This window comes from Hydra viridissima, unplaced genomic scaffold (genome assembly GCF_058129835.1).
Source record: "Hydra viridissima isolate aposymbiotic clone 2 unplaced genomic scaffold, HvirCarnegie_v1 scaffold_1, whole genome shotgun sequence".
Taxonomy (NCBI): Eukaryota; Metazoa; Cnidaria; class Hydrozoa; order Anthoathecata; family Hydridae; genus Hydra; species Hydra viridissima.
The window spans coordinates 4,901,964-4,924,753 of record NW_028324300.1 but is presented as its reverse complement, the minus strand read 5'-3'; the positions used below and the strand labels follow the sequence as shown (position 1 = coordinate 4,924,753).

General features: G+C 28.0%; 3 protein-coding genes across 6 annotated transcripts; all 3 read right to left on the bottom strand.

Moving 5' to 3' along the window:
• Positions 1-3,986: 3,986 nt before the first annotated feature.
• On the bottom strand, positions 3,987-5,421 carry LOC145188135 (cAMP-regulated phosphoprotein 19-like). 2 transcript variants are annotated; one of them, XM_080064702.2, is made up of 3 exons: positions 5,193-5,395; positions 4,366-4,461; positions 3,987-4,270 (listed from the first exon to the last, which is right to left on the bottom strand). In XM_080064702.2, the coding sequence occupies exons 1-3, from the start codon at positions 5,220-5,222 to the stop codon at positions 4,061-4,063; spliced, it is 336 nt and encodes a 111-aa protein (XP_079920828.2). In that variant the 5' UTR covers positions 5,223-5,395; the 3' UTR covers positions 3,987-4,060. The 2 variants fall into 2 exon arrangements, with proteins under 2 accessions (XP_079920828.2, XP_089925352.1); XM_090069226.1 differs by having other exon boundaries at positions 4,182-4,270; positions 5,149-5,421.
• Positions 5,422-13,076: 7,655 nt separating this feature from the next.
• Positions 13,077-22,689, bottom strand: LOC149892997 (snurportin-1-like). Of its 3 annotated transcripts, none has more exons than XR_016451928.1 (11): positions 21,855-22,689; positions 21,687-21,767; positions 21,050-21,152; positions 20,722-20,769; positions 16,777-16,881; positions 16,592-16,685; positions 15,258-15,364; positions 14,693-14,773; positions 14,439-14,519; positions 13,403-13,714; positions 13,077-13,246 (listed from the first exon to the last, which is right to left on the bottom strand). XR_016451928.1 is itself a non-coding variant. In XM_090085643.1 (10 exons), exons 1-10 carry the CDS (start codon positions 21,929-21,931, stop codon positions 13,466-13,468), a joined length of 1,026 nt encoding a protein of 341 aa, XP_089941769.1. In that variant the 5' UTR covers positions 21,932-22,689; the 3' UTR covers positions 13,306-13,465. The 3 variants fall into 3 exon arrangements, 1 of the variants encoding a protein (XP_089941769.1); XR_016451929.1 differs by having other exon boundaries at positions 15,263-15,364; XM_090085643.1 differs by lacking the exon at positions 13,077-13,246 and having other exon boundaries at positions 13,306-13,714.
• Positions 17,108-19,665, bottom strand: LOC149892998 (uncharacterized). Its single transcript, XM_090085633.1, has one exon. The coding sequence runs from the start codon at positions 18,929-18,931 to the stop codon at positions 17,759-17,761; it is 1,173 nt and encodes a 390-aa protein (XP_089941759.1). The 5' UTR covers positions 18,932-19,665; the 3' UTR covers positions 17,108-17,758.
• Positions 22,690-22,790: the final 101 nt, after the last annotated feature.

Genomic DNA, 22,790 nt, shown 5'->3' with positions numbered 1-22,790 from the left:
TATAACTCGATATATATGAATAATGCAAAAATCAACTAGTTTTACAGCTACCTAGAGAACAATGGTTTCATGTCCAGGTAACTACTCTATCTATTATTGCTATTTGCTGCATTTTGCAAGATGAATATAAGTCTGAATAACTTTTTAAAAGGTTTTGCTTTATCAAACGAATTATTAAAAAAGCCTATAAGGAAATACACCTACTAAAAAAATAACGCATAAAGGAATATATATTATGGATCTTATAAAGTAGTCGAGGCAAAAAATAGTGACATGTCGGAAAAATACTAAAATGATACACAAAATTAAGGCTGGCGAATGAAGGACCATGGAGTTAAATGAAAGCAGATCTTGATAAAAAAGTTCATTTAAGCTTTTTTACATTTCGCTGTACTTTTTTTAGTCATTTCAAAATTATTCTTTCAGGTCTATATTATCATCGACACACTTTGTTTACACGAAAAAGTTCTCAAATTTTTCAAATGTTTATCTTGAAAAAATGATGAAAGTCTGTTCGTGCCGACAACTCATTTCCTTTACCTTGGTGCAATTTGTTTAGTAATTTGTCAACGCGTGAAGTAGTTACTTTATCCTGAACAGTCTTACTGAACAAATGCTATAAAAGTTTAAACTACTACCACGTGATCAGAGGTTCTGTTTTAAAACTGTGGGCAACCGTTTCGATAGTTTTTTTTTTTGTTGACGGGTGAAATTTTATCGTTTTTCGGAAACTCGCATGGCTCGCTGATTTCTGCGCCCTCTTTAATGTAAAATAATGAGTTTCACGTCCATTTCTTTTACGTCCATGATTCAATGTAAATTTTTGTAAAAACTTACTTTAGGGGCTGACGTTGTATGATAACCGTTATTACAAATTTTGTAGTAATAAACGCATTTAAGGAACTTGCTAAATTAAAAAAAATTTTTCGTAGTTTAAAAATCAACAGTGTGAGTAATTAAAAATTTGTGATTTTCTATTACAACTTATTTTTCTAATCACGAAGATATTTTCAAATCAGTATCCTAATTTTCAGGAAACTTTCAAATTGATTACCTAATTTAACGAGTTTTAGTCCGAGATGAAAAGTTCAATGTGTTTGAAGTTTCAGACTTTATTTAACTGACACCACATTTTACATTAAAAGTTTAGTTACGTAAGAATTAGGAAAAAAAAAACATTTTCCAGAGCACGCAAACAATTATAGTAAAATTAACATTCGACGAATGTAATTAAAGGCAATTTAAATGCAATTGTTGGCAGCAATTTCGATTTGCAGTCACATAAAGTGATTTGTTTTAAACACAATTATTCAATTAACATCAAAAATGAACATCTTGCTTATTGTTTGGTACGATTTTATTAGGTTCAGTTAAAGAAATTTATAGGCTTTTTAACCCCTTGGAAATATGCTGTTATAAAGTGTTTCATTTACATCAACGAATAACCGTGCGTAGCTTATAGTTTCTATAAACAAACAATGTTTAACACGATTTGCTAACACTATTCTACATTGTATTATTTTGGTCGCCGTTTTGTTTCCTTCAAGCAATAACGTTAACGTTAGTGCAATGGTAGTGGTATTTCTATCTCACATTATAGTACCAAGATTGTTGGCTAATAGCTTAAAAATGGCGGCAGAATGTCAAGCAAAGACAATTCATTATGCTTGAGTTTTGGGTTTTCTTTTTATAATTATTGTCAACTCAATATAAAGGAAGGATAATTAATAATATATTTATTTCTAATTATCTTTCAATAATACCATGTTAATAATGGTTAACAATGTTTTTATAAGAACTGTTGTAAATGAATGTTTTAAGATTAATATTTGTAGCTACACTGATATCTTTTTGGATAATAGTAAAACACATTTTTTCATGCCATTCATATATTTGTAAAATACAAATAGTTTACACCCATGATACATATTAATATTGAAAGAAAAATACATTATTGTAGTTATTCATTATTTTTAGATAAAGAGGACTAACACGGAATTATAATAATATTTATCGTCACCCTAGAATTGGTTTGTTCAATATCCACTTTTTACTGAAAATGAGCTACTTTTACAGAATTTCATTTTAAGATAAGCTTGTTTAATATCTACTATGAAATAAACAGAACCTGCATTTCTCATCAAAATATTCAGATCTCTTTTGTTCAAACTCCAAAATGGCGTTTTTAAGATAAAAACCAGCTAATCTTTGACAAATCTTAATCTTTGGCTTTAAGAAAGATAAAAACCAGCTAGTCTTCGAAAGTACTAATACTTGGGGGCTGAAATTTTGAAAAAATTATCTTTTGAATTCATAATGGAAATAAAACTAAGGGAATTAGTTCAATTAAATTTTCATTCTTCTCATTTGGTAATGTTAAATGTATAATTGGGTGCTGTTGTAGCGGATGTGATCTCATTAAAGTCATTACGTCTATAAAGTTTTAGTTTGGCGTTACAGCTGAAGCTTATTGCAGATCACATTTTCTCCTCATGAAGTTTACTTAATTATACATTTTTTTTTATAAGAAACTTTTTTATAAAAAACTAGTACTAGAAGCCCCAAAAGCTTAAGAAACTATGCTATTAATAGTTTCTTAAGAACTCTTATCTTATGAAGAGCTCGAGGAATATTTCCAAATTTGCGATCTGTTCAGGGGGCAAACCTGAGAATTGGATTACATTAACAAATCGTCGGTTGACAAGTAAAATTCATTAAGTACAGTTTTATGGGAAATTGACTTTTATACACTATGATGCCCAAATATTAACATTTATGAAATAAATATTGTTAATAGTATATAACTAAACTTATTTATTTTATTTATCCAAAATATCACATTGACATCTCGATAAGTAGAATTTTAATAAAGTAAACTAAAACTCATTTATGTCAAATTAGCTGCAGTGTCACTTAATGAGTTTTACTTGTCAATAGACCAAATGATGATGGAATTCGAATAATTTTAGTTCACAGTAAAACTTTTCAACTTACTTGTTAACATGTTTTCAAATTGCATTTTAAGTACTTTTTCTCTCTTTTGATACTTAGCAAACTCTTAAGAAACTTTCAGTGATAGAATTGTAAAAAAAGTACCCTTAAAAAAAGAAACTTTCTAGTGCTAGCTCATTTGCTTAGTTTCTTACAAAAAAAAAATAAAAAAAAAATGTGTAACGAAAATTGTTTTTAATTCACTATAACTATGTAGATGATTGAAAAAGTGTCCACTGTTTACCAAGGGGGATACTTTTTCAATCATCAAAATTTTATGCAATGTTAGGGGTCTTACATCTAAGTAGTTAGCGCACCACTGGTTTTAGGAGTATCTTATACATTAAGAACTTATAAGTTCTTTTTAAGTTTAAATAAAACTAAATTCATTTATTTTAAACAAACTTTTAGATTGACAGAATACAAAACAAGAATTGATATTATGGGGGAGAGTGGGATGAACTGGTATATCCCATCTAAGTGCTCATTTCTTCATCCAATCCAAATTGGCTACAGTCTCATGTTAAAGGAGAATCTTTTAAAAGATTTTATGGGTCTTTTTATAAAATTTTCTAAATAATACTGCACATTTAAAGAGTTGAATTAATGATGAAAGGTACGATATTATTGACTTAGGTTGAATAGATAGTAGGTACACAACTGAGTGGTAAATGTAATTGAGAAACCTAGAACACTTCAACAAAATTACCTTAACTGTATTTTTAAGTATAATATCTATGAAAGTGGCAGCAGCTTAGTCAGCTGGTTGCTGGATGTTTTAAAAATAAATAAACATTCAAGAACATCAACATGGAAAAATATTTTTTAAAAGAATATTTGTAAAAGGAAATAAACCAAAAACAATAAAATTGATCATTGAATATGGTTAACTGGAAGATTTTATTACCATGCATTCCTGGAATAAATCCAATCTTCAATATTAATGATGAGAACTAACATTTCCATGGAATAAATATAAAACAAACACACCAGACTATTTACAATACACTTTTCTTATATCAATTGCACATCATTTGCAGGCATTGAAACTAATGAGACTATTAAAAGTTTATTCTGTGTTTGTTACATCAACTTTAGTTGATATATCTTTTTCTGCAGATGGAAGATCAGGTGCACCAAGTAGATTACTCTGTGAGCTTGATGGTTTTCGATGAGGAATGACCTCTGGAGTGGGAATGGCTTTTCCAGTGATAATAGTTGCATCTTTTTTTTTGGTACTTTTCTCTACATTGTAATCACCTGAGTCAAAATACTTTCCCTGTAAACAAACAAATGATTTATGAATATTTTTCAAGAGCAAAACCAAATAATAACAGGTTCTTCAAACTAAATAAACTAGGTAAAACAACTTACTCCACCCTTTCCTTGTAATCGCTTTCGGAGGAAATCAGACTGCTTTGGAGCACTTTTACCAGGAAATTTTTGTTTAAAATGATCAGCTTCAGTGGCCTATAAAGAGCTATTCAGATATACTAATAAAGTATGCTTTTTTACAGAAACCAAATTTGAAAAAACTCATGTTGGATAACTAAAGCAAGCACACCTATTGAATAGAAGTTTTCTGCACAAATTCTTTTTATATTATGATCATTAACTTTGGAGTCTTATTAATTTAAATATATGCCACAATTGTAGTTACAATAAAAATGAATTTCATATTCTACATAAAAAATAAAACTAAAAAGTAAAATAAAACATAATAGCACCTAAGTAACTAGTCTCTTTTAAGCCTAATTTAGCTACTACTGTATTTTATTGAAATTCTACAATGCGAATAGTGTAGCAAATTTTTGGTATGCTATATTTAACATAGCAACCGTGACTAATCTTATTTATGAAACAAAAATAAAAAATTATTCCATTTCTCATCAGAGACAGTGATAGTTAAAAAAAAAAAAAAAGAAAGAAAGAGAACTTTTTTTAAAGAGAGAAACAGTTTTTACCAGAGAAGTTTTTTACTTCTTGTGTAAAAAACCTTTGGCCTAAAAAATGAAACAGTTATTTGTTATTTGAAACTTGTACTTAGTTATATGTACCTAGTAACAAGCACAGGCAAAAGATATGCAAATTAGGTAGACTTTGCATAAAGAAGTGTTTTTATACATCAATAGTTCACGTACAATTTACATTACCTACCTATAAGAAATAGATAGCTGCAAGCTTTGATAAATTAAACTTACATCTGGCTGAATTTTCAAAGAAGCTTCCATCCTACTTTTTCTTCAAACTCTATAGCTAAACTTATTTCGTAGGTGCTTTTTCAATATTATTATTGTTTTAATATTACCATGCTAAAAAAAAACTTTAGAATATATTTTTCAAATGTATTCACGGATTTCACTATACTGGAGAGGCTAAAACAGCACGTTCGGGATTCATATAGCTTTTTTTAATCAACGTTTAGCAGAATTTTAAGGACGTAATGGTGACTTCATCGGAGTTCTTAAAATAGTTTAAAAAATACAAATGATATAAAAAATATTTCTTTTTGCAGAAGAGTGCTTAGCGGTTTATTTAATTTTAATTTCCGGACTTTAGAAAAGAAAAAGATGGTTTCAGATGGTTCTCTATGCCCAATTATCAACATAAAATTGTTTATAAAAATAATATATAATCGAATCTTCTTTAGTCTAAACAACCGAAATAACGACGGTAAAAACTTATAAAAACTCCCCCTTCTTAAATGTGTTAAACTAAAGAGATTTACCGTTTGACTTTTCCATTAAAGTTTTAAAATCCTTTGTAATAGCCCTGGAATCGAGGTTAACTATACAATTTAATAGGCTCTTTGACTAGTAAATTCTTAAACATTTGTTCAACAATCAGACTTACAATATAGCTTAAAGTATATCTTGCATATTTAATACATTTAATAACAAGAATAAGAAAAATGACGACATTTAAAGGTATGCGCAAGAAACATAAACCCTCAAGGTTTTACCGTCTCAGTTTTTCAGTTTCTGCGATTCAGGTTTCGCCGTTTCTGGTTTCGTCATTTTATCATAAAATTTTATAAATAATAAAATCCTGCAGCAGGAGAACAGAGGTCCCAGAAGTTATGGATGTAACAGAGGTCCAGAAAGTTAAGGATATAACAGAAGTATTATAACAAAATCAGAAAATTCATCTTGTAGGGGAAAACTTATTATTTTTTTTTTTTTTACATCTGCAATTTCGATCGGAATTTTTAACTCATTTTTCGGGCAACAGTGGCTCTATTCTAGTGGGTTATTTCGGGCAACAAAGGGTCTGTCTTTTAAATGACAATTTTCACTTATATTTAATTTATTTGTGATTATTATTTTATGAAATACAAAACAATTATAGTTTTGTTAAGGTCAGAGAAGTTAAAGAGATGGAACGTACCCAATTTTAAATTTTATTCAAAATGGCGTTAGAAATATATAATTTTAGAAACAAAAGATATTTTTATCAAATTGAAGCTTTTTTTGCGTTTTTAAATTTTCAATAATTTAATTACTTTATTCAATAATTTCCGTTAAACCTGTTACAATTTTGTAAAGAGATTTTTAAGACGCCAATCATTTTTATGATGGCTATTTTTTATGAGAGCTATTTTTTAGGAAAGATCTTTTTTGAACAAATGACAAATTGTTATGTAACATGATTTTTAAGTCTATTTACTTATCCTTTTTTTTTTAAAGTTACCTTTTTCATTGAAAAATTAAAGTTAGAAAAAATATTAGATTAGAGTTTGTAGTTAAGGAAATAACTTTAAATTGTAAATTTACCTAATTTAACGCACTTCATGCTTTTATTTCTTTTTCATTGTTTTTGATAAAATGATTGCTTAAGCAAACAACCTAGTATTTGTTAAAAAATTTAAGAAGAAACTCTACTTTTAGCTGAACTTAAATTCGTAATGCATAAATTAAAAAAAAAAAAACAGAAAAAACTCAAAAAAGTGTCTTGCGCATCAAAAGATCAATAAAATAAACCATATATTTTTACATCGACGTATATTTTTATGACATAGTTCTTCTCCGACATACTTTACACCGACGTACTTTTACACCTATGTATTTTTACACCAACGTATTTTTACTCGTCTTCTCATATTTAATTGAAAATATTTTAATCAAATTAATTATTAATTTTGAGACAATTACTAAAACAAACAGTACTCGTAATAAGAAATCATTTATTTTATAAAGTTTACTTACTTGCTGTTGGGGTTAAATTAAAAATTTAACATGGAATTTATGATAAATAAAGATGAATGAAAGCTAATCTAAGAACAGAACGTAATTTGAAGGTGAAATTTCATTACTATGCTACAATCTTCCCTCCGTCAAACAAGCTAAGACTCATTCAAAACATCCTGTTATTTCTATTATTAATTTAATTTGGAAAGGGAGGAAAAGAAATTAGTCCTGACTTATTACAATGTTAAGTTACTAAAAGAATAGTATGAAAATGGCACCACGATGCTGTTTATTACATGATGCTGTTTATTACATGATGCTGTTTATTACATGGGTATATCATTTGATAAATAATTGTAAACTGACTGAAGAAGAGTGAAGAGGCACAGAGAGCGGAAAACCTAAGTTGGCAGTTATTGAGAAATAAGACAATTTCATCAAATTTAAAGGAAACGAAAACAAAAAGTTTGGTTTTTTTATATCTCCCCAATTTAACGCTTTTAATTACTAACGGTAACTAACGGTATTTTGCTGAGAGAGCATTCTCAAAAATGGTAAGGGGTTTTTCAGGTATTTTATGGTATATAAAAAATGGTTAAGAATTTTCTTCAATCGTAAACGTTAAATTGTTTATAAAAGAAAATATTTTAAAAGAAGAAATTTTAAAAGAAAATCGAAACTTTTTAAAAGGTTTAAAGTTTTAATATTTTATCCCGTCTGACTTTTTTTTTACTCTTACAAAAGAATATATTTTTTAGTTTATAATTCAATTGATTGCTTTCTGACAAAAGAGAGCCTCAAAATAGTTATATCGCTCAAGATCCTTATTCCGGCATGGAAAACAAGTTTCGAATTTATAACAAAAAATAACCCCATCTGTTTAATTTGCAAAACAACTCTTACGCCAAACAAAACAAGTTAAACGTCATTTGAAATAAGACAAAGCACATTTTCTAATAAGTGCCCATAAAATTCAGGTCACAGAAAAATTAAAAATGAATTCATTAAAATATGGTTTCTGAACAAAGCTTTTATCATTCAACAAAAGCAAATAATACAACAGAAACAGGCTTTCTTATAGCTTGTAATATTGCATGAGTAAGGCATTCTTAAAGTGATGGAGAACATTTAAAACAAAATTATTCCTTTCTAATTTTGATCCAACCTATCTTAAACTTCAATTTCTACTTCTCGCAGAAAGGGTTACAAAAATGATCCGAATTCCAATTCATTGTGCAATGCATCAAGTTCATTAAGCATCTAAATATTTAATTTATACAATCTTTTTAAAATCAATAAAGCTATAAGTTTTATTCGATTAAATATTTTGAATCAAATATATTCAAAAAAGAAAAAAACATTTCTAATTAATATATTTGTAACCAGGACTTCTTACTTGATTTTATATTTTTGACATATTGGAACTTCAAAAAACATACATAATGGAACTTCATCAAACATACATAATGGAACTTCATTAAAAAATTGTGAACCTGATTGATCAGCAAAGAAGTCTATTTTATCAAAGTTCCACGACTTGGTTTATTAATTATTATATTTCTACTTGGTTTATTACTTATTATATTTCTACTTGGTTTATTAATTATTATACTCACATTGAAATGTTAAAACATATTGCTACCATACCCTTAGTGCGTAACGCAGCTCTTTTAAATTATTACAAGATGATCAAACAATTTGAAGAGTTCTTTCAACAACACTAAAATAAAAATGTTAACACTTTCAAATGGAAGGTTTTCTTCAAATGGAAGGTTTACTTGGTTTTGTTAAAACTTTTTGTGTGGAATTGGTTCTTTTTTATCCTTCGCTCGATTAAAATGTGAAGCATTATTTTATTGTCCATCCAAAAGTGAAGCACTTAAATAATGCTAAGTGTAGGGAACTGAAGTAAAGTTCTGAAATGCGGGAATTTTTCGCTGGCAGTGAAAGAAAAATGAGCGCCAGATTTATTTTAATGGCGCAATAGTTACGTCATTTTTCGGATGAAATGTAGAGTTTGTAAATTACTTAAAAAAGAATTTTTTATGGGATTAAATAATTAACAATTGTAATGTGAATAACCTTGAAACCAATCTTCAAACCTAAAATATTCCGTTAGATCATTCATCTCCATCTTCAACAAATGGATTTTGTTTCAGGTTTTTTTTTATCTAAAAGGTTTTTTTTGAAAAATATTGGATTTGTTGTGTTTATAATTTATGATGTTTAAATATTTTATAAAAAAATGGCTGAAAGTTCAAACTTTTTATGCAGACAAAATGTCCCCCTCGGATAAATGTTTAATTAAAAGTTGTTTTACAAACAGCAAGAACCTTTATGTGCCCAGTAAACAGTTTTTATTAACACGCCAGTGAAATTAGTTGATCACGTTGTGTTATTAAACACCAGTGAGCTGCCTCAACAGAATACGTCGCAAGTAAAACTCCCAAAAAACAGTAAAAGAATCCCTAACAAAAACTGTTAAAACTTTTTAAATAACTTTTGTGTGCAATGATTTTTCGTCTGTAAAGTGGAAATTTTTTTTTAATGACAAATTAGGAATTTACATACATACATACATATATATATATATATATATATATATATATATATATATATATATATATATATATATATATATATATATATATATATATATATATATATATATATATATATATATATATATATATTTATATGTATATATGTATATATGTATTATTATTCCTATTATTATTATTATTATTATTATTATTATTATTATTATTATTATTATTATTATATAAATGTTATTTTTAGGCATGACTTAATGAACTTTTGGAGAGACACTTGGAAATTTTTTAGGGCTGATATTTTAAAAATGATTTTTTTATTCGGAAATTATTTTGAGGTGATATTTTTAAAAAATCAGCCTCAAACAATTTCCGAATAAAGTATTACGAATTCTAATTATATTTGATTTGACTTTTAAGCAGTTGATTAACATGCCTACTTTTAGAGTATCAGATTTTTGCTGCTAATACCTGCTAAACTGTATTGAAGTTTCTGCTGCTAATACATGCTAACCCATTGATTGTTTTTTGAAATATTAATTACTTTTACTTTACCTTTGATAAAACACTTATAAACATATAAAGTGATGGTTGGAGGAATATGAAGGCACGAGTGCCTTATCATATGGCCAGGTTTGGACCACTCCGGATTACATGTTCAGGGTGCTTGTGGTTGGGACCAAGTTCCAGCCCCTCCAATCACAGGAAATAATTTTAATAGTTTTTAGTGAAAACAAAGAAATTGTAAATATGTGTTGCTGTTTTTTTATAACAATTTTTGAGGGATATTTTTGAGGGATATTTTAGTAAAAGTATAAATGAACGAGAAAATTTCTAAAGACAGGTTTTTTTTTGGAGAGAAGATTATTTTGATTTATCAATGTGTTTGTTGCAAAAAAAGCAACATTACCACAGCGTGGTTTAGTTCTTAAAAACATAAGAACATGGCTACAATTGCATTTCGGATTAATACAGTAAAGTTTTATCTTCTAATAGCTGGAAAACCCGACGTATTGTACCGGGTCCAGCGAGTTAAAAATAAAAATTTTCAAGTTGTAAATTGTTTAAGAGCAATTTTAATTTTTTTCTCGATGTTAAAAAACTATTCCCAAAAGTGGTTCTTCCAAGACGAAAATTTTTTTAGATTCCCTATAGAATTTCTATTGATTTTTGAGATTTGATAAAAGTCTTACAGAGTTTCTTAAAGATTCGCATAGAATTCGTGTTGACTTTTGAAACAGAACTTTTAGCCAGAGAACTGGTTATAACCTCGATTTAAATTGGTGTATTTACGTCAGAATTCAAAAAAAAAAAAAAAAAAAGAAATAGCTTGTGGTATATTAAAAGGTGAAGGATAAAATTTAGTTGGTTTAAAGAATAATTTATTTTTCTATCGTTTTTTCGTTTTTTGTCTAAGTTTAAAGACGATTTGTTACTTTTAAAGCAATCATTCACTTTGATTAATTCTCGCTCAACTATTTTAAGAAAAAATCTTTTTGAATATACGAAAAATAAGAATCTTCTCGTGAATATGATAGTTGAGAGTTTTCTGCAAAGAAAATTTCCAAAATGAGTTTTTCCAAACATTTTATTTTAATTCATTTTTATTTTATACTTAAAGAATGCATCCCATTATCATATATTAACACACATCATATATTATGTTATCATATATTATCATATATTATATAATTCTTATATGTGTATATGAATCATATCTATATCAATCTTGTATTACGGTAGTGTTTATAATATGTACAAAATTTCGTCCGATGTATACAAAACAGTGATAAAGGATTGGCTTTGAGTTTTTTTAACTTGAGCAGTTTGAGTGGCTTTGAGTTTTTTTAATCTGCGCAGTTTGAATGGTTTTGAGTTTTTTTAACCTGCGCAGTTTGATTGGTAGAAAAAAAAAGGATAAGAAAACTTAGTAAGAGCCAAAAATTCGTCATCAGAAAAATAAAAGAGTTTTAAAGCCTCATGGGAGAACTAAAATGCTTGATAATGGATGGAGGATAAAAGCTTGACCCAAACGCTTGATAATAGATGGAGGCTTTTAGCAACGAAACGAAAAACATTTTTTGGGTTAAGTTGTTAGACTGCATTTGGAGCTGCAAAGAACTCCTTCGCCGAAAGGGACAGAGAAAAGTTTTTTACGCAGCACACAACTTAAATTTAACTTTTATTTAAACAACGAAATGCCTAACAGCAGTAAAAAAAAATTCTCATAGACTTTGTAAAGACGTTTTGGTTTTAGAGATTTCAGGCCAGAAAGCTTTTTCAATACTTGCTCAAATCTCTGAATAAACCGTTCCGTTGTATTATCGCCCTCTATCCATTTGAAATTCAGATTATGATCACGATAATCTTAAGATTCATTAATCTTATGAAGTGTTGATTTTGATAATTATAATTGTGCATTGCAAATTATTAGGATGAAAAAAGAACGCCCAATATAAACAACTACTTGAATGCTAGAATTATTTGAATGCAAGAAGATTGTTTGAATAACTTAATGGAAACCTTTTGTCGCTCACTTTTTAACTTCAGTTCTTTCAGAAATTAAAACGTTAGAACATTTTAGAAAATCATAGAACTTCCCTTTTAGAGAAAACCTTTTTGTTTTAAAAAACTAATCTTTTGACATTATAATACTATTTTTAGCACTGCTAACTTAAGCTTTTATAAAAGATTTTATTTTGAAAACATGACTTGAAATCATCAGCGGTTTGAACATATTTTGCTATAAAAGAAAACTAGAACATCGAATTAATATATGCTCAATAAATGCAAAATATCAAAACTTACCCTATTAAAAGTTTAGTCGTTGTTCACTTTTTTTAAAAAAGACCTTTTTTGAATTATTCCTTTAAGACTCATTAGACGGCATAATTTTACAAACTAATCAAGCGCCTAAAGTACAATCGGTCATACATTTTTATTAATTTCTCACTAAAGCTGTAAAGTCTCTATGAAAGCTTTGTTAAGGTTTTTAAATTTATAATAAACATCAATATTTTTTTGATAAACATCAAAAAAATACGCAATTGATAGATTTAAAAAAAAAAACATCAAAAAAAATCTGCAGATTTTTAGTTGCCGACCTCCAGCTCAAGATATAACTAATTAAACTTATCTAGAGAGATTTTTCTCCGTATTTTTGAGAAAGTTAGTTATTCTCATTTTTCTTGTGGAACTCATGTTAAATTTAGCAGCAAGCCAATCACAATGTTGGTAAAGTTCATAGGGAATCTATGAGCGCACAAGTTCTCCAAATTTTAAAAAACGTTGCAATAACTTTTAGGTGGTAATTGAGCTCAAAGGTTGAATACATTGAAACCACAACTTTAAAATATTACTTTAAAAATTCACAGCATTTATCAACAATAAAACGAGGATATATGTTACAAATATTACAAAAACGATAATTCATCAAACTGAAATATTTATGTTATTAAAGTTATTCAGTGGTATTAGAACTATCGCAACGAATATAATTTTCGATCTTTATTAATTCTAAAAAGAGATAAAAACAGGCAACATTACTCTGCCACCAAAGGAAAAAACACACTAAATAACTAAAACCATTTTTCACTTTGATAAAACCATGTCATAAGAAATCAATTAAGCTGAAAATAAAATCTTAAAATAGGTAGTTAGGTAAGCTAGTACCTGAAGACATGTGGCAATTGAGAATGCTTTAGTTGCAAGCTCAATGAATTTCCTTAAAATGCTTTACAACATTTTAACATCAGAACTCGATAATTTAGAACTCTTAAACAACTTATCCTTCGTGGTTTTTTGCAGCTTTTTGTTGGCTTCCAATAAAACATCGCGATTAAATTCTATAGGCACATCTGTGTCGCTAATTGGTACTGGAATACCTAGAACATCAGGTATCATGTATGGCTTTAACCAACCAACCAAAGGATTTCGTCCAGGTCTATACTGAGATAATCGATGATAAAATAGGACACCGTCGAGCTGCAAGAAAAATTAAAATACCTAAAAAGATATTGTAGGAGTTTAAATGGGGGAGGGAGGAAGAAACTACTTTTTGCATTTTCGGCAAATTTTAGCCTCGAAGGACAATTTAAGCGTCAGGATCGTCGTAAGGTTTTATGGATTAGAGAGGCAAAAATAACATTAAAAAAGAACTTAAAACACAGCACAAGAGAAGCTATATTTTTACTAAAGTATCTTAATAGAATAAATAAATATAAAGAACATGTGGCCTCTTTATTCAGATTTAAATTGATTTGCATAGTTTTTAGATAAAAAGTTTTTTAGGAGGCCTTATTAGCAATCAATAGATACTTGGTGGAATAACTGAATATGGGAGATACTTTGGAATTAGAATGAAATTTCAATTATTGATGATTTCAACAAAGAGGTTGAGCAAGTATGATACATTCCCATGGCTGTCATCAAAGTAATATTTAATGAACTTTTTAAAGATCATTACCTACTCTACATAATCTTCTTGTGGCTATTACTGCTCCAGCTATTTGTTGGTAAGTTTTATTATATATACACACACACACACACACACACACACACACACACACACACACACACACACACACACACACACACACACACACACACACACACACACACACACAAGATTTTTAACTCTAATAGATACAGCATACGAAAAAACATGGCCAATTCAAGACATATAAAAACTACAAGCACAAACACTTACCTGAAAATCATGATGTTCAGCAAGTATACTGGCAATATCTTTTTCAGAGCATGAAGTGTGTGGACATGGAAGGAACTTAAACTAAAAAGCAAAATTTTTAAAACTTTAAAGAACCAAAAAAAGGAAAAAATTAAAAGAAAAATTAAAATCAGAAAAGGGAAATTTAATTTTGTACCACTTCTAAATGCATCAGTGAATAAGAACTTTTTTACCACTTCAAAATGCATAAGCAAATTGAAATATTTGCAACTTACTGGATTCACTGAGATATTCTTATTTAATTCATGTGAATCTTCAAGCAACTTGGTAGTCATCCAAAAGAGACGAAAATCTTTCTAAATTAAAAATAATTTCCATAACAAGTTTCAGAAAGGAGATATTAGACATTTTACAGAAAATCTGAAGTCAAAAACAAGAAATATTTGTTATAAAAATTCATAAAAAAGACTGCTTTGAGTTTTTAAAGATAGAGTGTTAAGTTAAAACAAAAACAGAAATAAAAAATTTAAAAAATAGAAAAATAGTTGAGAGTTCTTCATTTGTAAGAATGCTTGTTTTTTTAAAACTCAAATTTTAAAATTTTCTTTTTTTCTGCTCTCATAACTTTTATTTCAAATCTTTTTGAAATAAAAATTATGAGAGCAGAAAAAAAAGAAAATTTTAAACCTTGAGTTTCATCTATAGCTCAATACATGCTAAGCAAGTAATACTTGTCTCTAAACTCTTTGTGTGCAATAAGTGAAAATTAGTACCAAAAGTTCGTAAATAAAAACTATGAGCCTAAAAAACAATACAAAAAAAAAAAAGGGAAGAACTTGCCTCACTTTCATAAAAACAAACACCTTTATAAAACATTAAATCAAGGATCCAATAGGTGCGATTTACTTCATCATAAATGCAATCCAACAGAGTGAATGAGTTTTTTGCTAAAGTCACAAAGAGTCAGCAAAAAAAGTTTTTTACTATTTGCAAAGTCTTTTTCTTTTACTTTTAATAAAAAGTCTCATTTATTTATATGAAGAAAAAAAAGAAAAACAAAAAAAAATAAGTTTTGCACAAATAATATATATAATGTGAAATAATACTTGCATAAATTGGTCAAAATAAAGCAAATTCCTTATACTTTTTTCAAAATGTCTAAAATGCATTAGCCCAAAAAGTTAATAACAACAGTTAAGGTTGGAGGGGATTCCATAACACTGCATGACTGCTTCTGGTATAGCCTAATACAATATCATATGCATAATGTAATATGGTTTTTAATCATATGGGTAACTTACATTGTGGCAATTTAAAATTAAACATTTTCTCAGAGTATTACTAGGCATAACATTCTTTTAATATAAGCATTGTTTTTGTATTTTTCCATTTACTTTCACAAAATTCTTCATAGCTGGGGTCACTGAAGATGTCTTTAAGATAACAGAACTCTAGGACATGTTTCAAAACATTTAATGCAACTAAATGTACATTTCTCTGCAAGGGCTTCTTCGAACAAAATCTACTCTAAAGCAATTGGCACCTACATAAAAACTTTGAAAAAATGCCCAGAAGTTATAAAGTTAATGTAGACACAAAAGATTGTTAATTTGGAATCCTGTGAATTTCTTTGTGAATTTCTTGTTGTTTTTTTTTTTTACTTTCATCCATTAACTTTTTGCATCAATTATCAAAATTTGCATTAAGCTTGTAGAGTTTATGTCATGACCTTTTCAGGTTTTTCTAATATAAATGGTTACAGAACTAAGTACTGATGCAATTTCATCCATTATTTTTGATATATATATATATATATATATATATATATATATATATATATATATATATATATATATATATATATATATATATATATATATATATATATATATATATATATATATATACATACAGGATAAAATCTATTTTTCATATTCTGCAATAGGATAGTCACATCATTATTATTTGTGCACTTTCTTTTGAATACTTTAATAACTTTTGAAATTACCACAGCAACAAGGAAAGCAATTAAAATTAGTACTAAAAAGAGTACTAAAACATACATATCAAAAATATTCCATCAATATCTAACACAAACTTCAAAGCGAAAAGCAATTTAAACAAGAGCCAGTTTCATCTTTATGAATGTTACTGCATATTATAAATAACATTACCTGAACTATGCCAAGATTTAAATGATCCTCCGGGAAGAAGTGATGGAAATTTGTTTAAGCAATAACCATTTTTTGAATATGCGCTAGTTAAACCCTAAAGGTTCAAGTATTAAAGCAGCAACTTTAAATAGAAAGTAGAACAGAAACTTTATCCAGCAAAAATTAAGAGACAAAATAAAACATACTTTATGGGCAACAACAAGAACTCGTTTTCCAACAGGAGCTAACATCACTATCCAGTTACTTTCTAGATCAGGTGGAGCATCTACAAGCCATTCTGACAGCATTAACTAAAACAACATACTATTTTTTTAACAAGCTGTAACAAAACATTTTTTTATACCTCAATGTAGCAAGCTTTGTTAATACTGTAAGTTAAAAATTAACAAAATCATAGTATGTGAAGTACACCCTAACTATTTACTAGTGAGAAGGATGATATGCTTTTGTGTGAAGAGGATGATAAATTTTTGTGTGAAGAGGATGATAACTTTTTGTGTGAAGAGGATGCACAGTGGTCCAAATGGTGGACAAAATGAAAAAATCTATATTTCTGGACTAAAATTTTTTTATGATTTTTTGAAACTACAATAAAATTCGACTTAAATGGAAAAGACTAGAGGTGATTATCATGCCTGGTTAAGAAATGACAACCTTTCAAAGTTTTAAAAAACATGTAAAAAAAACGTTTACACCGCAGAGTTAGATTTTTCACATACATTTTCTAATTTTAATTATATGCAGCAGATTTATAAACAAAAATTTAAAAAAATATTTCATTTCTCACGAAATTGAATGAACAAAATAAAAGTATTAACTCCTTTTTTTTTTTTTAACGTTATTAATAAAAAAATTTCATTTCTTTTAAAAAAATTTAATGCAAAAGTCAGTTTCTGCAAAAAAAAATCTCTTAAATTTTGTATACTTCCTCAAATATCTCAAAAACCGGAAATTTGGTAATACTAAACCATATATTATTTAGAAACTTCATACTGTTGCCATTGTTTTGGTATGCCACATATATTTACCAAACACCCGGTTTTTAAGTTATTTGTGGTTATAAAAACTATGTTTAATTGTTTCTTTAAGCATAATGCACAAGTTATTTTATCTAAACTTTTAAAAAGACTAAAAAAATAGCAAACGCTCAAGTTTAATTTTTTTATTTTACATAAACAAAGTATTAACAATGTCATTTTCATGTACTTTGAAACATGTTTTTTTACTATGCCCTATCTCACTACACAATTTGCATTGTAATCGACCTTTGTTCCTTTGCTCGGTAACTAAAGGGTCAGAGCCCACCCAGAGTCTTTTAAAACAATCTTCCAAGTTCTGCAACTGCTTTGTTTTTCTTGATAGTTTTTCTCTAAATATTCTAAGTTGTTTGTTGTTGGCCTCCATGCCTTCCTCGCTCCATGATTTAAGTCCTGTATCATTATTTAACTCAATAAGCTCCCAAGTATGTCCTAATAACTTATGAATAGTCGGTGTCAAACTAACCCAGGGCATTTCTTGTCGAAGAAGAATGTTTGTCTCCTTACATATATCTCTATATTTTTTTATGTTAATTTTCTGACTAGATGACATAGCACGAATAATATTAGACAACAAGAAACCGTACTGCTCTGCTAACATTCTGGCATGTTTATTTGAAATGTAGTCAGTAATCAGTTTTCTATTTTTCTCATTATAAAGAAGATTTCTAGCAACGTTGCCAGTTGTAGTACTACCCCCTTGACCTGATGAATCTGCAAAATCCCACTTGATACCTGTTTTTTTTCCAATTAACTCCTGTATATTTTTTTTCTCTATTTCAAGGAAGTGCGTAGTACTGGCTGTCTTAGACTCTGTCCATGCGTGAACTCCTGCAGATAAATGAACCACAACTTTCATAAAGTGGTCAAATCCACGGAGTAATGCATGGAGTACTTGTACAGACCTTACGTTAGATCCAGCTATTGGACTTGCTGTTTGTCCATGGCGAACATCATAATCCTTTGACTTTTTAGTTAAAGAGCCGTCTTCTTGAACTAAATCCAAAAATATCTGCTCCATGGTTTCGATGTCTCTATTTATAACGAATCCCTGTTCAATTGTACATATATCTTCACATTGTTCCTTAGATAAATCACAAAGATCACAGTAAGCACCTCCAAGGCCCTGAAATATATTTGATGCTTTTCTGTCAAAACTGTCTGCAACAATGTTTACTTTAATATTCAAATATTGTCCATTGAAGATAATAATGAAACCTTCCTCCTTCATTGTTTTTATATCCGCATTAAAAACGGTTAAAGATTGTGCATTCTCACGTGATTCTTTTCCCATTTGAAGCATAAGAGGCCTCTGTGAAAAATCTGAGTTTGGAGATATTTGTTCCCATATTAAGTTGTTTCCATCTGCATTAGAGTTTAAAAGTAAAAGTAAAAAACTTCTTGTTCTGTATAGAGAACCATATTGAACGGAGAAATTACCAGAAACAAAGTAATATACTTTTACTAAATTGTTTTTATCGTGTTCAGTGTTTAATGTTTGTTCTTATTCTGAATTGAATAATTTTATTTTAAAAAGCTTTAACCCATTTGGCGACGAAAATGTGGTTAAACAGTTTTTATTTTTAATTGTTATATATGGCTTTTAATGTTAATTTTTGAGGGTTTTAATTCAATATAAACTATTGCTAGAATTCGTAAATAGGAAGTTTTAATTCAGTGATGAATGTCATTACCTAATTCCTGTGTTTAATGCAAGCTATAGCTTGCATGAATAGTTGTAGTTATAACTACGCAACATAAATAAAATACTATACAATATTTTTATTTTGTAAATACAAATCATTATTTATGGTTTACAAAATTACATAATTAAAAAGTTTGATTCGGCGTAAAAATTTAGGCTGCATACACAGTAATCGCAGGGGTTGGAAAATGGTTTTCGCCGCTCCTTTATGAAAAATACAAGCAAGTAAAGGAAGGAGGTAGTGCTGTTAGGAAATTTAAAAACTAGAAAGAAGAATTTTTTTTTTTTTTTTTTTTAACACCCATAAAAAAGTGACGCCCTGGGCGGATCAGCACCCCATTTTTTGCACGATTGCTACCCTGATGTTAACACATAGGCCGCAACTTTATAATATAAATCTGAGGCAATTTTGACCTGCCTTCAAATAGTTATATAAATTTGTCCGCAAAACAGCCCAAACGGACCACTGTGGGATGGTATGTTGATGCATAAGGAGGATGTTTATGTAAAATTTCATAAACTACAATTATCTTTAGTAAAAATATTTTGTGGCACAAGGACTGGCTTTATAGGAAACTATAACAAAGTTTTTTAAAAATTGAGATTTTAGTCCTTGACAACCACATCTGAAACAAATAGCTAGACAAACAATTAGGTTTGAAAAATTCATTTGTACCATAGAGGCTATACCTGCTAAACACTTTAAAAGACCATTTTTTAAACTTATAACTTAAACTTGAAATATTATTTAAACTATTTTTTAACAAAATGATCCTGTGATAAATGGTTTTAATCTCTATTTTTATGATCAGCTATCAAATTAAGAGGTATAATTGTATATGGACTATTTTAGTATAATGAAACAAACTGAAAAATAATCATTTGAAATATCATAGTACAGTCTTGTAGTAAACACATTTTCTTGTTAACAACTTTTATTTAGCCCATGATTCAATATCAAAAATTACAAAACTTAATTTCTCTTTCATATTGCAAGATACAAACTAATACTAAGCTATTGCTAAAATATTTTACTTTATTAAATAAATTTCTTAAAACTAAATCTACAACATATCCTTCTCCTTACAATATCAAAGTAAAACTTTTCTGAAAACTTTTTTCTAAATAAGTAAAATAGACTCTGGTTAACTATTTGCATAAGAAAAAAAAACATGGAAATAAAATTCAAAAACTAATTTAAGCAAAAAATATTTAAAAAACTAAAAAATATTATAAGCAAAAAATATTTAAAAAACTAAAAAAACTAGATTGACATTATATCAAATGCAACGCTTAATGACTCATACTCTAACTAAAAAACTTTGAAACCTATTGTCATCATTAATCTTCAAAATTAACAATAAAAATGTAAAAAAATTAAGAATTACCTGATTTTTGTAAGGGTTATATTTCTTTATTCTTTTTGTTTTTTCTTTCTGCAAAACATTTGATACATTTAAAGAAACTTTACAATAGGTAAAAACGGCACTTTACAAAATTTAAAGTAGATAGTTTTAAAAATTTTCCTCTAGGTTTTTCTTAGCTTTTTTCAAAAAAAGAGTAAATTTTCTAGATTTCCCAGATCTTATATAAACACTGTTAGAGTACTTTTGTTGATTATCAACATAGCAATAAAATATAATAAAAGATAATGTAAATAGTACCTATTAACAAATTTATTTACAAAAAATATAAAATGTTATTTAATACTCTTACACTAGTCAAATCTTCAACTTCCATAGAAGCCAGAGTGAACTCATCTTCGTTAAGATCACCATCAGCAAGCTTTCTAGCATAGCTTAATGCATCAAAGCGTTTTCTGAAAAACAAAAAAGCTTTTAAAAGAAAAATTTATATGCATGTTTAACAATAATCACACTATGGATTTGCAAAGTCATTTAAATAAGGTCACTGCCTTTAAAAATACAAGAGAAAAATTTAAATTGTTCTAGGATGTCCAAAAAAAGTTATGGCTGCTTTTTTGTTTTAAAAAAATCATTGAAAATAAAACTTTTTTCAATTTCTATGATTCTTAAATTTGAATTCAGTAAAAAACAACTTAACAACTAACACTTATAATTAGCAGACATGTTCATTAGTTAAAATAAATGGTGGTAGCCTTAAATTTATGAGACCCCTGCCAAAGCAGCTAGTACAGTCAAAATACAGATGAAGTAGAATGAAAAAAATTAATGGTTCTCCAATGCCTTGAATAAATCAGAAGCAAAAAATCTTAATGTAGCCTATATTTATTTAGAAACACTGTATAATCAACATTGCAGCAATTTTTTTTTTCAGAAAATTTTTTTGTTGTTGTTAGTAATAGAAAGAAAGCAAAAAAACATGTGTATACTGTTTTTGTTGCTCTAAGTAATCTCTTCTTCGATTTTGTTGATCTCCTGACTTATAAAGTCTCTCCTTGTATTCACAAAGCCTAAAATAAAATAAAATCTACACTAACTACAAACAAATTTTAAAAACACAACTATTTTTTAAAAAGAAACTCATTTAAAAATGATACCTTGGGTGTTCTTTTGATGTATCATATATGTTGCTTCCAATAGCCAAATTAAATAATTCAAGAATGTCATCTGACATGGTATCTTTGAACTGAAAAAGTTAAATAAAAATACTTATTAAAGATGTTTTATAAATGGTGAACATTATAAGTTGCAATATATCTTATTTACTACAGATTAAGAGGTTTGTATAATTTAGAGCTTAATGAATGAAAATAAAAGAAAAAAAGAAAAAAGCATTTTGACAACTTTAGAACATTAATAACACCGTTAAATTTAAGAGTTATATATAGATTTTTTTATACTGTTAATGAAAAAATTAATCCTTTTTAAAAGATATATAAGAATATTATGAGTCTTTCTCAGAGAGCACTGACTTGAAATAAGCAAGTTATTATGAATGAAATTAATAATCATTCAGAAATAAATATATAATAAGGACTGAAATTCTCTAAACTATAATTTAAATGAATACGGTTTCATAAAGTTTAGGACCCTTAAAAAAACAGTGTATACAACGCCGTTGTGTACACTGTTTTTTATAAGGTGCGTTGTCAACGGTAAGCAGAGTTAGCCAAATTACTCATGTAAGCAATCTTCTATTCTGTCAATTCAAAGATTTTTAAGTTAAGCTTGCCTGGAAAGCAAAGTACACATTGCAAATGGTAAAGAGTTTAATACAATAAGATATTTTACATAGGGTAAAGTTAATCAGAAAAAATATTCTTGAATGCAATTAAGTCACAACTTAAAGTTGCACTTAATTCGTAATTTTTTTTAACTAAAAGTTTTTATATAGAGAATGATGTCAGGTGAATTTGTTTTGCGCAAATCAGTGCAGAAAGTAAAAAAAAACTTTTTTTCCCTAAAACTTCTCGGACCTCAAAGTAAACTTCTTGTTTATGTTCTTCTGAGAACACACAAGACTTTTTATATAT

Excerpts from the sequence above, each read along its gene's own strand:
- LOC145188135 (XM_080064702.2), bottom strand. The coding sequence starts at position 5,222 with ATGGAAGCTTCTTTGAAAATTCAGCCAGAT. Across the intron at positions 4,462-5,192 it reads CTTTGAAAATTCAGCCAGAT|GCCACTGAAGCTGATCATTT; the intron begins GTAAGTTTAATT and ends AGCTCTTTATAG. Across the intron at positions 4,271-4,365 it reads GATTACAAGGAAAGGGTGGA|GGAAAGTATTTTGACTCAGG; the intron begins GTAAGTTGTTTT and ends GTTTGTTTACAG.
- LOC149892998 (XM_090085633.1), bottom strand. The coding sequence starts at position 18,931 with ATGCTTCAAATGGGAAAAGAATCACGTGAGAATGCACAATCTTTAACC.
- LOC149892997 (XM_090085643.1), bottom strand. The coding sequence starts at position 21,931 with ATGTCAGATGACATTCTTGAATTATTTAATTTGGCTATTGGAAGCAAC. Across the intron at positions 21,768-21,854 it reads ACATCAAAAGAACACCCAAG|GCTTTGTGAATACAAGGAGA; the intron begins GTATCATTTTTA and ends ATTTTATTTTAG. Across the intron at positions 13,715-14,438 it reads CTGAACATCATGATTTTCAG|CTCGACGGTGTCCTATTTTA; the intron begins GTAAGTGTTTGT and ends TTTTTCTTGCAG.